We start from the raw sequence: 17045 nt of genomic DNA, 5'->3' as shown, positions 1-17045 counted from the left end.
AATCCACATAGTGGAGAAGTCATATAAATATTCAGAGTGTGGAGAGAACATCGGTCAGAGCTCCCAGTCCACCTCCCGTCAAAGAAAGAACTTCATTCGAAGGAATAGCCTCACTTCACACAAAAGACCACAGAGTAGGGAGAAATTGTATCAGTGCTTCGAATGTGGAAAGAGCTTCAATCGGAAGGCTAGTCTGACTTCCCATCAAATAATTCATACAGGGAGAAACCCTATCAGTGCTTTGAATGTGGAGAGAGATTTCGTCTGAGTGGTGATCTCACTTCCCATCAAAGAATTCATACAGGGGAGAAACCCTATCAGTGCTTCGAATGTGGAAAAAGCTTCAGAAAAAGCACCGATCTCACTTCTCATCAAAGAATTCATGCAGGAGAGAAACCGTATCTGTGCTTGGAATGTGGAAAGAGCTTCAGTCAAAGCGCCCATCTCACTTCCCATCAAAGAACTCATACAGGAGAAAACCCCTTTCAGTGCTTGGAATGTGGAAAGAGCTTCAGTCAGAAGGTGAATCTCACTTCCCATCACAGAATTCATACAGGGGAGAAACCCTATCACTGCTTGGAATGTGGAAAGAGATTTCGTCTGAGTGGTGATCTCACTTCCCATCAAAGAATTCATACAGGGGAAAAACCCTATCCGTCCTTCGAATGTGGGAAAAGTTTCAGTCAGAGCCACAGTCTCACTTCTCATCACAGAATTCATACAGGGGAGAAACCCTATAAGTGCTTCGAATGTGGAAAGAGCTTCAGTCATAGCACCAGTCTCACTTCCCATCAAAGAATTCATACAAGAGAGAAAACGGTTTAGTGTTTGGAATGTGGGAAAAGATTCAGTCATGGCCCACCAAATATTTCATACAGGGTTGAAAGCATATCAGCACATGGAATGTGTATAAAATTTCACTTGTTCAAAAGTCAATTTAAGATCTCACACCAGGGTGAAGAATAAAATTATAGATTCAGAATCTAGTCCAACCCCCTCCAGAAATCTCATTTCAAGCATCCATGACAGGTGGCCATCCAACTTCTTAAAACCCCCCCAATGAAGGTCCACCCCCTTCTGAGAGAGTTCCTTTTCACTGTCAGCTCTTACTATCAGAGAGAAAATATAAAAAAGACTTTGGAGAAGACTTCCGGTGTGATGGCCTATGGCGTTTGGCTGCTTTCCCAGGACACCGGACCCCAGTCATGCATTTAAACAAGGTGAATCTGGGGGTAATTATCCCTGTTGAACCCTGCAGGGATGGGGCGCACGTGCCTTCACCCGCACACCGTCCGATATCTGCCGCTCGCTACAGTGGAGGCAGGGGCGCTGGGTGTTTAGCATTGCACGAATTGGAAAATCTCCAATGCCAACGCCATGAGCGGGAGCATTCCTGTTTTTCAACAAAGATTTGAATTTGGACTTTGAAAGGACTTTTGTCGCTCTGCTACAGAAGATGTGAGGTGAGCATCTCATCTTTGCTTATACTTGCTACTGTTGGGCCAACGCCCTCCCTCATTTGTCTGAATGGTGAGGAACTTCGCCCGTAGTAGCAGAGTACAGCAGAAGCAGACTCTGGCTGGAAAGCAGCATCGAGAAGATAAGAAGGCAACAGAGCGACGAGCTGACTCACGCAGCCGTATCCTTCAGCAAAAGCCAGATGCAAGGACCAGAGGGGAGGAGGAGGAGATATAGAAATCGCTCCCGTTCTCACACAACAATACATTAGGTAATTAGGCAATTAAAGGCACAGTGTCACACTGTGCAATGAAAGAATGAAACACTGCAGTACTGCCAGCTACTTCATGATTTGGCAAGCCTCATGGAGAAAGATTCAATTAATTAAATGGAATGCAAGTGAATCTTCCTAAAAAAAACTTGAGAATTTGATGTTTAATGGTGCGGTCCTTTGTGGAGGGCTCTAATTAGAACTGGCAAGGTATCAGCTTGTTTGAAGATATGAAGAGACTTTGTTCAAATACATGATTAAATATGTTTTCGGCTGGGGATGCTAAAACGGTGCAAAGGATGGCGCATTAGAAAAAAAGGGGTCCCTCTCAAAGGGGGCTGCAGACAAGCGACAGATTACAACTGGGGAATATTTCACACAGGAAACCACATCTGCTTGCATGGACTTTTGTCGTATGTGGATTTATAAAGTGAAGATGAATCTTTGATCTTTGTGAGCTTCCCTTAGGGCTCAGGGGGAGCAAGCCTGGATTGTAGAGGGACCGAACAATTATTAACTGTGAAATCTATCCCATGTTGTGGTCTCTTAGAGAAGATTTTTCGGTTTGGGAAAATATCACTTCGTTAAAATACATCAAAGGTAAAGGGACCCCTGACCATTAGGTCCAGTCATGACCGATTCTGGGGTCACGGCGCTCATCTCGCTTTATTTGCCAAGGGAGCCGGCGTACAGCTTCAGGGACTGAAGCAGGACCTGAAGGAATTTATCCTTATGGCGCCCCCCCCAACCCGTGAAAGAGCCCGGCAACGGGTTCAGAATTTTCAGATAATGGAGGCATTTAAATTGGACAAGAAAATTGGCTTCCAGGTGGAAAGATCAAAATTAGAAACTGAACTGTTAGAACCCAAAACTAAGAATTTGTCAAGAATGTATAACTTGCTGCTGAAATGGAACACTCAGGATAGAATTATAGAATCATAGAATCATAGAGTTGGAAGAGACCACAAGGGCCATCGAGTCCAACCCCCTGCCAAGCAGGAAACACCATCAGAGCACTCCTGACATATGGTTGTCAAGCCTCTGCTTAAAGACCTCCAAAGAAGGAGACTCCACCACACTCCTTGGCAGCAAATTCCACTGTCGAACAGCTCTTACTGTCAGGAAGTTCTTCCTAATGTTTAGGTGGAATCTTCTTTCTTGTAGTTTGGATCCATTGCTCCGTGTCCGCTTCTCTGGAGCAGCAGAAAACAACCTTTCTGTTACCATAAAGCACCAATGCTGCAGCAAGCAAAGGCTCCAGCAGCTCAGCCAGCTGCTTGTGGCTGGAAAGCCAGACAGGATGTTTGTGACTGTTGCCATGGGAACAAAGGGGCAGTCCATTCTGTACTGAGCACCGGATGTTAGCTCAGTGTGTGTGTGTCATATGACCAGTACTGGATGTACTTGGGAGGAGTTTACCTCTTGCTGTTGTTGAGTGCAGACATGATTCTCTGTACTGATGTAAGAGGCAGAAATAAATGATGTAAATAGTTTTCTGTCTGCTTCTTTCCCCTCCCTGGGGACACCAAAGGGGAGAGAGGAAGAACGGTGTGTTCCTCTCATACATCTGAGAAGAATCGCCGGACCTCGCCTGCTTATCAGCAGAGGTTGGGAGACGCGGGGAGGTCGACAGGAATATCTGCCGGTGCCTACGCTTGTGGCACATTCCTCTGACCCAGGCAGAATTCCAACAGTGGCAGCCTTCGGATGGTTGCGATTCATCGGACATCTGCATGAGAGGCTGGTGGATTGTCCTCCTCTGCTCCAAGGAGGAAGAGCAAGCGTCTGACAGAAGCTAGAGGCTCCACAGACAGCTGGTGGAAAGAAGAGGTGTTTTCCAGAACAACAAAGTTCAAGGTATGCTGCATTTCGGGCTAAAAGAGTGAACGCAGGAAGATTAATTCCCTGGTTCACGGAGCTGCGTTTCAAAGAAAACAAAAGCTCCGGAGGAAGAGGCCTGCAGCTTGAAGGCTGAAGCCTGCAATCCACAAATTTTTGTGGTAGATAAGAAGTCCTATTGAAATGCATTGTTGCTAAGTAACGGAAAGTTACTGGCAGAGGGGCTGGACTGTGAGCCTGGGAAAGCGAAACAAAATCAGAGAGTGTTTCGGCTACAAGGTTTACGAGCTCTTGGAAGGGACTTTTCAATAGCAGCCTGAGTTTAGCTGCCAGGTGCAAAGAGCGTAAACAATTTGCAGTTTGCTGCGTGAGAAAGGAAAAAACGACTGTTGGATTTTACAGTTTGTTTGACATTGTGAGCTGGAGGCTTGGCTTCAAGATGGATGCCAAAAAAAGGGGGAGGTTTGCCTTGCCCACCTCCCTTAACCAGTGACAATTATTCATCTTGGTCTGTAAAGATGAAGGCCCTGCTGCAGAATCAGAGGCTTTTTGATGTAATTGAAAACCCCATCCCTGCAGCACCAACCAGAGGTTGGGAGTCACAGAATGTAAGGGCCAGGACTGCTATAATTCTGTGTGTCTCAGATGATCAGTTGGTGCATGTTCAGCATTTAGAAAATGCGAAAGAGGTATGGGACACGCTGCGTACAACGCATCAGAGAGATGCTGGTTCTTCAGCGTTGCTGTATTTTGAGAAATTGACCAATCTGAGACTTGCGCCTGATGGAGATGTTCAAGCGCACCTGACAGAAATGAAGTTTCTGCGTCAACAGATGGTGGAACGCAATTTCCGTCTTCAGGAGGAAGTGTTTTGCTTCATGATGATAAACAGCCTTAGCCGCACCTACAAGGTTGTTGCCAGTCAGCTTGGTTCCCTACCGGCCGCGCAGCTGACCGCGGAGAGAGTTTGTGCTGTGGTCCTGAATGAACACGACAGACTTGCTGCACTGGAAGAAAAAGACAGGGGGAGGGAAGAACAGAGTTCTAATTCCCCCACTGCTGATGCTACTGGAGAGCATGGAGTAGCATTGAGTGCTGTCCGATGCTACAATTGTGGACAGACTGGGCATCTACAGCGAAACTGTAAGAAGCCGCGCCAGTCAAGAGGAGCAAAGAGCAGCTCTACGAAGCCTGAGGCGTCAGGCAAAAGCCGCACCAAGTGCCAGGTGAAACCTGCAAAGGCTATGATGGCGAAAGGAACCACGCCAGATGTTGGGAACGCGTTCATAATCGACACGGGCTGTACAAAACATTTGTGCCCGCACAGAGGACTGTTTTCGACGTTGAGGAAGCAAAGCTTCACTGTGAAACAGGCCAACGGTCAAGAGTTGGAAGCAACTGGAATTGGGACTGTGTATCTTGAGAGTCTGAACTTGACTATAAATGATGTTTACCTGGTTCCAGAACTGAGATTTAATCTGCTGAGCGTGTCGCAGATTGCAAAGAAAGGACTGAAACTGTCCTATGATGCTAAAAGCTGCAAGATCTACAAAGATGGAGAACTGTTTCTTACTGCCAAAGAGAAAGATGGACTGTATTTGTTGACTTTTGATCAAAGTGATTACATGAAATGTAATTCTTCTGTTTCTAACGAAATCTCTCTCGCAGGTGTGACCAGTGTGAGCACCAGGAAGGTGACTAAGACCAAGAAGGTCGACAGAGCATTTCAGCGGGTGTATGCTGATGTGATTGGTCCTCTAGAACCATCTAGAGGCGGTGCACGATTTTACCTTTTGTGTGTGGATTGTTTCACTAATTATTCTTGGGTTTATATGATGGAGAAACCGCAAGAAACTTTAGAAAAGTTTCAGGAGTTTTGTGACAAGGTTAAAAGTATGCATGATGCTAACATTGATTGTCTTTTCACAGATGAGAAGCAAATTTTTCTGTTACAGAAGTTTCAGAAGTTCCTGGATGGAAAAGGGATAGACCACAAAGTGGCAGTTTCGCAAGAAGCGTGGAACAGGGGGGTCTGTGTAAAAGTGAACAAAGAATTGCAAAAGGGGATGAATGCGCAATTGCTGAGTTCACATTTGCCACATGAATATTGGGCTGAATCACTAGCGTCCTATCTTCATGTGTGGTTGAGAAAAGTCTCAACAGAGTTGGGATGTTCTCCTTTTGAGAAGCTGTTCAATAGAAAACCTTCTGTTGCTTATTTTAAGGTTTTCGGGTCTCATGTGAGAACAGAAGCTCCAGGTGGAGTAAAGAATGCCAGAGGCATTTTTGTGGGTTATGAAAAGGGTCTCTACAGAGTAATTTTGTCTGAATCTGGTCAGGTGATTCTCACAAAATTCCTAGAGAGTGCTCCAAAGCAAGAGCGGGTAGTACAGACATTTCCCACAGGAAACGATGATGATGATGATGATGAGTTTGATCTTATTGAGTTCAGTAGTACTGATGATGACAGCGATAGCTCAGACAGCTCAGTTGTAACAGTCATTGAGAGGAAATCTCACACAATGGATAGACCTTCACAGGTGAAGGAAGAACCACTGATTGCTACTGGTTCTCAACAGAGTCCAAAGGTTGAACCAGTGAGCACAGAGGATCAGAACCTCTTACGTAGGTCTGAGAGAGCAACGAAGGGTGTACCACCCAAGAGGTATTCAAAGGAGTTTGCTAACCTTGCATATGTTGCTATTGTAAACGACCAAGGACAGATTGAAGCTGTGTCTGAGTCAGAGACAAAGGCACAACAGAGAGTTGTTAACCGAGGTAATGCGAAGTCACACAACCAGAGAGGTACATTGGTCAAACCAGTGGCGGATAGTTCCAAGGGTGGAACTGAAACAACAGGGGAATGTTATAAATATAACAACTGTTTGTTTTCTTCTCTGGATGACGCTTTGCTCGCAGCACACATTGATACTTTAGGGGGAGTATGTTACCATAAAGCACCAATGCTGCAGCAAGCAAAGGCTCCAGCAGCTCAGCCAGCTGCTTGTGGCTGGAAAGCCAGACAGGATGTTTGTGACTGTTGCCATGGGAACAAAGGGGCAGTCCATTCTGTACTGAGCACCGGATGTTAGCTCAGTGTGTGTGTGTCATATGACCCGTACTGGATGTACTTGGGAGGAGTTTACTTCTTGCTGTTGTTGAGTGCAGACATGATTCTCTGTACTGATGTAAGAGGCAGAAATAAATGATGTAAATAGTTTTCTGTCTGCTTCTTTCCCCTCCCTGGGGACACCAAAGGGGAGAGAGGAAGAACGGTGTGTTCCTCTCATACATCTGAGAAGAATCGCCGGACCTCGCCTGCTTATCAGCAGAGGTTGGGAGACGCGGGGAGGTCGACAGGAATATCTGCCGGTGCCTACGCTTGTGGCACATTCCTCTGACCCAGGCAGAATTCCAACAGTCCGCTTCTCTGGAGCAGCAGAAAACAACCTTTCTTCCTCCTCTATGTGACATCCTTTTATATATTTGAACATGGCTATCATATCACCCCTTAACCTCCTCTTCTCCAGGCTAAACATGCCCAGCTCTCTTAGCCGTTCCTCATAAGGCATCGTTTCCAGGCCTTTGACCATTTTGGTTGCCCTCCTCTGGACACGTTCCAGTTTGTCAGTGTCCTTCTTGAACTGTGGTGCCCAGAACTGGACACAGTACTCCAGGTGAGGTCTGACCAGAGCAGAATACAGTGGCACTATTACTTCCCTTGATCTAGATGCTATACTCCTATTGATACAGCCCAGAATTGCATTGGCTTTTTTAGCTGCCGCGTCACACTGTTGGCTCATGTCAAGTTTGTGGTCAACCAAGACTCCTAGATCCTTTTCACATGTACTGCTCTCAAGCCAGGTGCCACCCATCTTGTATTTGTGCCTCTCATTTTTTTTGCCCCAGTGCAATACTTTACATTTCTCCCTGTTAAAATTCATCTTGTTTGTTTTGGCCCAGTTCTCTAATCTGTCAAGGTCGTTTTGAAGTGTGATCCTGTCCTCTGGGGTGTTAGCCACCCCTCCCAGTTTGGTGTCATCTGCAAATTTGATCAGGATGCCCTTGAGTCCATCATCCAAGTCGTTGATAAAGATGTTGAATAAGACCGGGCCCAAGACAGAACCCTGTGGCACCCCACTAGTCACTCTTCTCCAGGATGAAGAGGAACCATTGATGAGCACCCTTTGGGTTCGGTCAGTCAGCCAGTTACAAATCCACTGAGTGGTAGCATAGTCAAGACCGCATTTTACCAGCTTCTTTACAAGAATATCATGGGGCACCTTGTCAAATGCCTTGCTGAAATCAAGGTAGGCTACATCCACTGCGTTCCCTTCATCTACCAGGCTTGTAATTCTGTCAAAAAACGAGATCAGGTTAGTCTGACATGACTTATTTTTCAGAAATCCATGCTGACTATTGGTGATCACAGCATTCCTTTCTAGGTGCTCACAGACTGTTTGCTTAATGATCTGCTCCAGAATCTTCCCTGGTATTGATGTCAGACTGACTGGGCGGTAATTATTTGGGTCCTCTCTTTTCCCCTTTTTGAAAATAGGGACAACATTTGCCCTCCTCCAGTCTGCCGGGACTTCGCCTGTTCTCCAGGAATTCTCAAAGATGACTGCCAGTGGTTCTGAGATCACATCTGCCAGTTCTTTTAATACTCTTGGATGCCGATGGCCCTTGTGGTCTCTTCCAACTCTATGATTCTATGATTCTATTGTGGTGGAGTCTCCTTCTTTGGAGGTCTTTAAGCAGAGGCTTGACAACCATATGTCAGGAGTGCTCTGATGGTGTTTCCTGCTTGGCAGGGGGTTGGACTCGATGGCCCTTGTGGTCTCTTCCAACTCTATGATTCTATGATTCTATTCTATGATTCAGTTCATCTGGCCCTGGAGACTTGAATACATCTAAACTAGCCAAGTATTCTTGTACTATCTCCTTAGTTATTCTGGGCTGTGTTTCCTTTGCTGAATCATTTGCTCCAAATTCTTCAGATCGGGCATTGTTTTCTTTATCGGAGAAGACTGAGGCAAAGAAGGCATTGAGGAGTTCAGCTCTTTCTGTGTCCCCTGTTTGCATTTCACCATCTCCTCTGAGTGACCCCACTGTTTCTTTGTTCTTCCTTTTGCTACGAACATACCCATAAAAGCCTTTTTTGTTGCTTTTAACCTCTCTAGCAAGCCTGAGTTCATTCTGTGCTTTAGCTTGTCTGACTTTGTGTCTACACGTGCTGGCTATTTGTTTGAATTCCTCTTTGGTGGTTTCCCCCCTTTTCCATTTTTTGTACACATCCTTTTTTAATCTTAACTCAGTTAAAAGTTCTTTAGATAGCCACCCTGGCTTCTTTAGGCACCTTCCATGTTTCCGTCTCATTGGTATTGCCTGACGTTGTGCTTTTACTATCTCCCTCTTAACAAACTCCCAGCCATCATGAACTCCCTTTCCTTTTAGTATTACTGTCCATGGGATCTCACCCAGCACTTCCCTAAGTTTTATGAAGTCAGCTTTCTTAAAGTCAAGAAATTGAGTCCTAGTATGCTTGGCTGCTCCTTTCCGCTGTATAGTAAACTTCAGAAGAGCATGATCACTCGCGCCTAATGATCCTTCCACTTCTACCCCACTAACCAGGTCATCAACATTGGTTAGGACCAGATCTAAAATGGCTGTTCCTCTTGTTGCTTCTCCCACTTTCTGGACAATGAAGTTGTCTGCAAGGCCAGTGAGGAATCTGTTTGACCTTATGCTCTTGGCTGAGTTTGACATCCAACAAATATCTGGGTAATTGAAGTCCCCCATTACTACTATCTCCCTTCCTTTTGCATGCTTGGCCATCTGTTCCAGGAAGGCATCATCTATGTCCTCCGTTTGGCTTGGGGATCTATAGTAAACTCCCACAATGAGGTCACTCTTATTCTTCTCTCCCTTAATTTTGGATGAAACGGTAAAATCGGCTATGATTAAATGGGCACAAGACATTGGACATAACATTATGTTTGCTGACTGGGAACAGTTGTGGACCACAGGTATGAAATTTACGGCATGTAATGCCTTAAGAGAGAATATTATGAAAATGATATACAGGTGGTACATAACCCCAGTCAAGCTTGCAAAAATCTATCATTTGCCCGATAATAAATGTTGGAAATGTAAAGAAATTGAAGGTACATTTTTTCACCTTTGGTGGACGTGCCCAAAGATTAAGGCTTTCTGGGAAATGATATATAATGAACTAAAAAAGGTATTTAAATATACCTTCCTGAAGAAACCAGAGGCCTTTCTCCTGGGCATGGTCGGCCAAATGGTGATAAAAAAGGATAGAACTTTCTTTATGTATGCAACAACAGCAGCAAGAATACTCATTGCAAAGTATTGGAAGACACAAGAACTTCCCACGCTGGAGGAATGGCAGATGAAACTGATGGACTATATGGAACTGGCGGAAATGACTGGCAGAATCCGTGACCAGGGAGAAGAGTCGGTGGAGGAAGATTGGAAGAAATTCAAAGATTATCTACAGAAACACTGCAAAATTAAAGAATGCTAGAGTGATGTTGGATTGAAAATAAGTGGTTTCCAGCTGTACAGGATTTAAAGTTATAGATAGACTAAGATTAAAGATTAGGATTAAAGAAGTTTAAAGAAATGGAAATTTGGTATTTAAGAGGTAAAATTTTAATGCTATATTACATTAAGATTAAAGATTGGGATTAAAAAAGTGGAAAAGAAATTGCTGGACAAACAATTTGGACTGGAATACAAAAGAGGGAGGTATGAGGAGGTCCAGAAAATAAGTAAATTTAAAAACGGAAATGAAAAGGTGATCTTGTTTTTAATTGTTCTGTTTCTTTTTTTGTTTTTTGTTCTCTGTGGTTTTTTTTGTCTTCTTTGGATTATGTATTGTGCATTTGTGTACTTCTTTTTTTATGTTTTTCTGTTTTTCTGTTTAATCTTTTACTGAAATCTTAATAAAAATCATTTAAAAAAAAAAGAAAGAAAGAAAAAGGAAGTGGTTTTGTATATTAACCCCAAATTAGATTTCAAACAACTATTCAGGGACAGGGAAGGCAGAATAATAGGGGTGGAGGTCAAATTAGCAGATAACAGTGGATGGAGGCTGGGTCTGGAAACGGGTCCATTTTCTGGATGAAATAACAGCGTCAGAAGGGCCTTCAGGGGCCATCTAGTCCAACCCCCTGCAAGGCAGGGATTGCACCAAATGCCCAAGAGTGAACCAGGCGGACCCGCGTGGTGGGGAGATTGGAGGCAAGTGGTATCTCCACTCCCCAAAGATTCAGCCCCTTTTCCAGACTTCAGACTGGCTGAATTGGAATGGGCCCCCAAGGGACATCTAGCCCCTCCTTCAATGCAGACCAACTCCCCCCCCCACCTCCCTTCATAACCCTGATATCTACTTCTTCCTGCCAGGACCCATCGGATTCCAGGGGGGGCTCATTCTGCAGTGGCTTCTTGGGATCCCAAGCCCCACTCTGTTCTGTTTCTGCATGGGGAGCTTTGCCCTCCCAGTATCTTCTGAGGACTTATTTGGGGGGGAGAGAGAGAAAGAGGGAGGTCTGTATGTGTGGGGTCAGACAATCAAGGAAACTAGCAAAACGCCAAGCCAGCAAGTTATGGAAACCCCAGAGCTGCCCTGATGGAACCTGCAACATTGCAAATGAATCCTAAATGCTCCCCAAAGACCATCCAGCCCCAGCCCTTGCAAGGGTCTCCTGCCTCCTCCCGCGCCCCCTATCCTGCTCCCCTCCCTCCCTCCATGGCTACTGCTCTCTCCCAAACCCACGTGGGTAACCAGGCAGCTGGCTCAATCCACCCACTTCCGGGTGCTCTCTCCCCCTTGCCCAATCGCCTCGCGAGGGGAAGCCGCTGTGGAGAAAGGGGAGAGGCCATGTTGGGTCAGGGCAGCCGGTCCTCCCATGTTTGGAGCGGGAGGAAGGGCCCGCGGCCATCTTGAATGAGGGCTTGTCTGTTATATATACATACAGTGGTGCCTCGCAAGACGAAATTAATCCGTTCCGCGAGAGTCTTCGTCTAGCGGTTTTTTCGTCTTGCGAAGCAACCCTATTAGCGGCTTAACGGATTAGCGCTATTAGCGGTTTAGCGGCTATTAAAGGCTTAAAGGCTTAGCGGATTAGCTGCTAAAAGGCTATTAAAGGCTATTAAAGGCTTAGCAGATTAGATAAAGGGGGGGGAAAGCGAAAAAAAAATCTCAAGACTTGCAAGACATGTTCGTCTTGCGAAGCAAGCCCATAGGGAAATTCATCCTGCGAAGCAACTCAAAAACGGAAAACCCTTTTGTCTAGCGGGTTTTCCGTCTTGCGAGGCATTCGTCTTGCGGGGCACCACTGTACATATATACATCTGTCTATGATCTATTTACAGAGAGAGAGAGAGAGAAATAATTGATCCCCTGCTAAATTTGCCCGTTTGCCCTGACGAAGAAATGACCACTCCCCGCCTCTTGCAATAATAATAATAATAATAATAATAATAATAATAATAATTCTAGAATTGCATTTCCACGGCACCTCCTTTCCTCCCAGGAGCTCCTCCTTCCACAACCCTGCCAGGCTGGCCGCTTGCCTTTCACCCCCTTTCCAGCACTGCGCGGTTTAGTGTGGCAGCACCTGCCCTTTGGAACTCCCCGCCTCTTGCAATAAAGCGCGTGCCTTTGCTAGACTCTTTTCTGGCACCTGCTGAAAGCATTCTTGTTTAGGCAAGCATAGCCAGATGCTTAGGAAGCTGAAGTAATTTTAATCTCTTTTAATATTTTAGCTTTTCTGTGTTTTAAAGTAGGCTTGTTAATTTTTATTGATTTTACTGCTGTGGTGTTGTTGTTGTTTTTTGTATTGGTAAACAACTTTGCAGGTTGTTTAAAATAAATTTTATGAAATAAATAAACACTAAATATAAATAAAACAACACAAGCCAAAACACAATGCATCCTGTAGATTTAAGTAACTGTCCACAGTGGCCTACTTGTTATCAGAGGCCCAGAATCCACATTCCTTTGTAAGAAAATATGAAATAAAGTCAAAACATTTTTGCAGGCAAAAGAAAAAAGGTATTATTGGGGAGGTAACAGGAACTTTTCCACACCAGGTACCACCTGACCTTCTTACGCAATTACACGGGATGCAGGGAATGCATGGGGGTCCCTGCTCAGATCATGCCTGGTGGGGGGAAACCCCCAAGTCAGGGAGCAGAGGGTCCTCCCTTGTCCTCTCTGCCAAGCCAGGGAGGGGCCAGTTCGCAGGAAATATGCAGCTCTGCTCTTCCTTGGGATCCAGATGCTGCCTTCCTTTTGGGGGAGGGGGCTTTGGGTCAAGAAAATAAACCCCCTTCAGATGGAGGGAAAAGTCACATTTGTGAACAGAGGATGCAGACAGATGAGAACATTCCCACATGGGGGGAGCGCAGGGAGAAGAAAAGCCCGTCTGCATCTGCATCTGCACAACCGGACCACTTCCTCTGTCCCAGATGCAACAACACATGTCTCTCCCCTATTCAGGCTAAACAAGTAGACAAACTAATGTGAAAGCAAATTTCAGATTTATTCTCAGGAAATATTAAAGCAAGGCTAGAAGACTCCTTCTCCCAACCTTTTCGGACAAATGAGGAGGGATTATCAGTCACTGGGTAGCTTGTAGTACTAACAGAGGACATGGAACACATAACATCCTTTTTGGCTCACTGGAATAAAATTCTTACCATCCTGATAGATACTTGTAGAACTTTCTGGAAAAAATCTAGCAGAGTGTCTGTGGGTTTTGATCAAGAAGAAATGGAAATTGGTGCTGTCTCAAAAGAGGCTTGTTCTCTCAAGCTACCCTCAGCCTTTGGGAATCTTGTCACAAGAGGAGCGAGAAGCTCCCCTCTGGAGTTCATAAAGGGTATATATTCCTGGTGCCCTGAATCCTGCTGTTCCGCCAGGGAAGCGGGGCTGCGTCCAAAGCATGGAATGGTGGAAGTACTCAGGGAAGGGAGCAGAAAGCGAGGGAAGCATTAGGCCCCCATTTCTAGGAAGGGGAACATCGGCCTGAAGGGGAGCAGCTGCTTTTGGGCAACCGGAGCTGGAGAAAAGCTGGGCCTGTCCTGCTGCGCTTCAGGCCCTGACAGCCTCCTAGTTCAAGTGTAAGATGACTTCGCCCCTCCATTTACCGTGCGAGGAGGGCCGTCCCGGAGTTGACGCTGCCACGGAGGCCAGAAAGAGCAGAGGCCATGTTGGGTCAGGGCAACCGGTGTGGTGCCAGTGTGGTGTAGTGGTTAAGAGCGGTAGTCTCGTAATCTGGGGAACCGGGTTCGCGTCTCCGCTCCTCCACCTGCAGCTGCTGGGTGACCTTGGGCCAGTCACACTTCTTTGAAGTCTCTCAGCCCCACTCACCTCACAGAGTGTTTGTTGTGGGGGAGGAAGGGAAAGGAGAATGTTAGCCGCTTTGAGACTCCTGAAGGGGAGTGAAAGGCGGGATATCAAATCCAAACTCTTCTTCTTCTTCTTCTTCTTCTTCTTCTTCTATGTTTGGAGCGGGAGAAAGGGCCGGCGGCCATCTTGAATGAGGGCAATTTTGTGCCTGTCTGTTATATACACATACATATCTATCTATCTGTCTATCTATCTATCATCTACCTACCTACCTACCTACCTAGATATATATATACACACACACCCCCCCCGGTTCTCATCTGGAGGAGAAGAGGCACTTTACTGACAGAATGGCATTTCCCTCGCACCTCCTTTCCTCCCTGGAGCTCCTCCTTCCACAACAACCCTGCCAGGCTGGCCGCTTGCATGTCGCCCCCTTTCCAGCAGGCGAAGCTGCAGGGGCCACTCACTTCCTGGCCCTCCAAAAATGGAGGAGGCCTTGGACCCTGGATGAGCCTGAGAGGAGCCTTGAGGGGGCAGGGAGGGGCTCGCCCCTTCCCAGACTTTTCCTCCATCCATTTATTACTGCTGTTGATTAAACTTAGGCCCCTCAGGGCTCTGGCACCCGGCACAGTTATTTCAAATGATCTCAAACCCTAAAATGGATTGACAGGTAACTGACAGACGTAGATGATCTCTAGAGATATAGGGCAGCTGCCGGATGCCCCCCTTGGTTGGGCCTGTGATGGACAGCAGAGCCAGGCCAGTCAGCGGACTTCGTCCCTCAGAAATTCCCCCAGGGGCTGGAACCTCGCTCTCATTGGCTGCCAAGCCAGCGGGGGGCGGAGCCAGCCCTTTGGGCGGGAAAAGGCAAGGCGGCTTTTCTGAGGGGGGAGCTTGGAGGGGAAGGTGGGGAGGAGAGGAAGAGGAGTCAGGCGGGAGTTGAAGGGGAGAAGCTGGGGGGAGGGAAGGGAGACGCCCAAGAAGGAGGGCTGAGGGGACCCCCTGGGTGTGGGGGGCGGACTGAGAGGGGGGAGCAGCCAGCTCTCTGAGCTCAGCTTGCGAAGGGTTAAATCGAGCAGAGCTGGAGTCCTAGAGAGGACAGGAAGTAGACAGCAGGGGGCGGGTCCTCCAGAGCAGAGTCCTCTCCCTCCGCGCCCCTTCCGGCCTCTCTGGTCTCCTCCCCGTGCTGCCTCGGTTTCCCTCCTGGGAAGAGTCCGGTGAGTCTCCTCTCTCTCTCTCTCTCTCTCCCCCCTTAGGGTGCCTGGGGGAGAAGGGGGTCCCAGGGGGAGACCCCCAAGTCTGGGAGCAGAGGGTCCTGCTGCCCCCTGGAAATGGGGGAGCCCCTGCCAGAGCCCCAAGGGAAGCCTCTCTGGGCTGCAGGGCCGGGCCTGGGGAAAGAGAGGCTGAGCTGGCTGCCCTGGGCTTGCCAGGCTGCCCTCCATGAGGCAATGCAGGGGGGGAAGGAGGGAGGGGGGGCAGGTCGGCAAACCTTCCTCTCTCGGACCCCTGGAGGGGTGCCCTGTCCCCGGGGACCAAGGCGCAGGCGGGGGTGGGTGCTGCGCAGGCAAGCGGAGCCATGGGGTGCTTCCTAGTTTGGGGGCTGCTCACCCCCCTTGCTGGACAAAGACTGGACCCCATCCCTGAGGGCGTCTCTCGGCTGGCAAGGAAAGACCCCTCTGGAGAGCAGACCAGACCCCGCTCCATCAAGCCTTCCTGCCTTGTGCGGGGTGGGACTAGATGACCCTTCTTCTGACCCCTGCAAGACTCTCTCCCTCTCAGAGTCTGGGCCCCCATGGAGCCTCTCCCCTTCACCCCCCTCCCTGGCTCCAAAACTTCCCTGCTGGTCCCCTCTGGGATTAGGGGATTAGGGTTTCCCACAATACATTTCCAGAAGCATCCTCAAGGCATCATAGATCTGTCACAGAAAAGGTGTGGTCTCAGGTAGAACCTGAGCTCCAGGCTTGGCCCCGTCCATCAATATAGTCTTCCACCACATTGCAAAGGAAAGCATGGACAGTTCAAATACATCCCTTGGTCTTGTCTGGGCTTGGTCCCACTATAGAGTGGGTAGGCATTGTGATTGAGACGGTTATCTGTTTGCCACTCTTGGGGCAGGATCTCACCGGTCATGACTCCTTGGGAAGTCCCTGTACATCTCTGGATTATGGTGGGCTCACTCACCCCTCCCCTTATGCCTCACTTCCCTGGGTCCGAAATGCCATTGGAACAGAGAAGATTGAAACAACGATGTGACTTCTTGCGAATTCCTAAAGTTTAACAATATGTAGCTGCTTTAAAGTGTGGATCCAAGGGTATGTGGCAGAATAGTAATGGGGAACCCCCGTCTCCCTTGCGGTTAGTCTGGATAAGCTGTGGGCTCCTTGGGGCAGAGTCCTTGGCACAGATGGAGGAGGGGAGGAGGAAGGGGAGCCCCTAAGTGCAGGGGCAGAAGCGGAAAAGTGCAGGAATGGAGAGGGAAGGGGTGTCCTTGGCTTGCAAAGGGTTAAAAGGAGCAGAGCTGGATTCCTAGAGAGGATGGGAAGTGGAGGGGGAGTGAAGGTCCTCCATGGCTAAATCCCCCCTCCCCCCCCTCCCTCCCTGCCTTCTTCTTCTCTCGCCTTTGCAAAAGCCCCTCCTGGACTCGGGTGAGTCTCCTCTCTCCTCCCCCTGAGGGTGCAATGGGGAGAAGGCGGTCCCAGGGGGGCAGGGAGGGGGCGTGGGGGTCCCTTTTCAGATCATGCCTGGTGGGAGGAGACCCCCAAGTCAGGGAGCAGAGGGTCCTCCCTTGTCCTCTCTGCCAAGCCAGGGAGGGGCCAGTTCGCAGGAAATATGCAGCTCTGCTCTTCCTTGGGATCCAGATGCTGCCTTCCTTTTTGGGGGAGGGGGCTTTGAGTCAAGAAAATAAACCTCCTTCAGTTGGAGGGATATGTCACATTTGTGAACAGAGGCTGCAGCCAGACGGGAACATTCCCACATGGGGGGAGCACAGGGAGAAGAAAAGCCCGTCTGCATCTTCACAACCGGACCACTTCCTCTGTCCCAGATGCAACAACACATGTCTCTCCCCTATTCAGGCTAAGCAAGTAGGCG

The 17045-nt window shown here is 47.9% G+C and overlaps 2 protein-coding genes across 4 annotated transcripts in view; both read left to right on the top strand.

Annotated features, from left to right (window-relative positions):
• LOC308466018 (uncharacterized protein) overlaps positions 1-17045 on the top strand; it is a 33825-nt gene that overhangs the window by 5182 nt on the left and 11598 nt on the right. For 2 of the 3 annotated variants that reach the window (XM_080986557.1, XM_080986556.1), the window contains exon 1: positions 15715-16600. The exons of the other annotated variant lie outside the window; for it this stretch is intronic. In XM_080986557.1, the coding sequence (XP_080842683.1) occupies positions 16522-16600 (79 nt within the window). In that variant the 5' untranslated portion in view covers positions 15715-16521. Of the gene's footprint in view, positions 1-15714; positions 16601-17045 lie in introns of those variants that run through there. 3 annotated transcript variants of the gene reach the window in all.
• LOC308465707 (uncharacterized protein) overlaps positions 14867-17045 on the top strand; it is a 109356-nt gene continuing 107177 nt past the window's right edge. Inside the window, exon 1 of the mRNA XM_080985859.1 lies at positions 14867-15172. The gene's annotated coding sequence lies outside the window, so the exon portion shown is untranslated. The remainder of the gene's footprint in view (positions 15173-17045) is intronic.

This window comes from Podarcis pityusensis (genome assembly GCF_964106645.2).
Source record: "Podarcis pityusensis genome assembly, chromosome: 2".
NCBI lineage: Eukaryota > Metazoa > Chordata > Lepidosauria > Squamata > Lacertidae > Podarcis > Podarcis pityusensis.
This window is presented reverse-complemented; position numbering and strand designations above follow the sequence as displayed.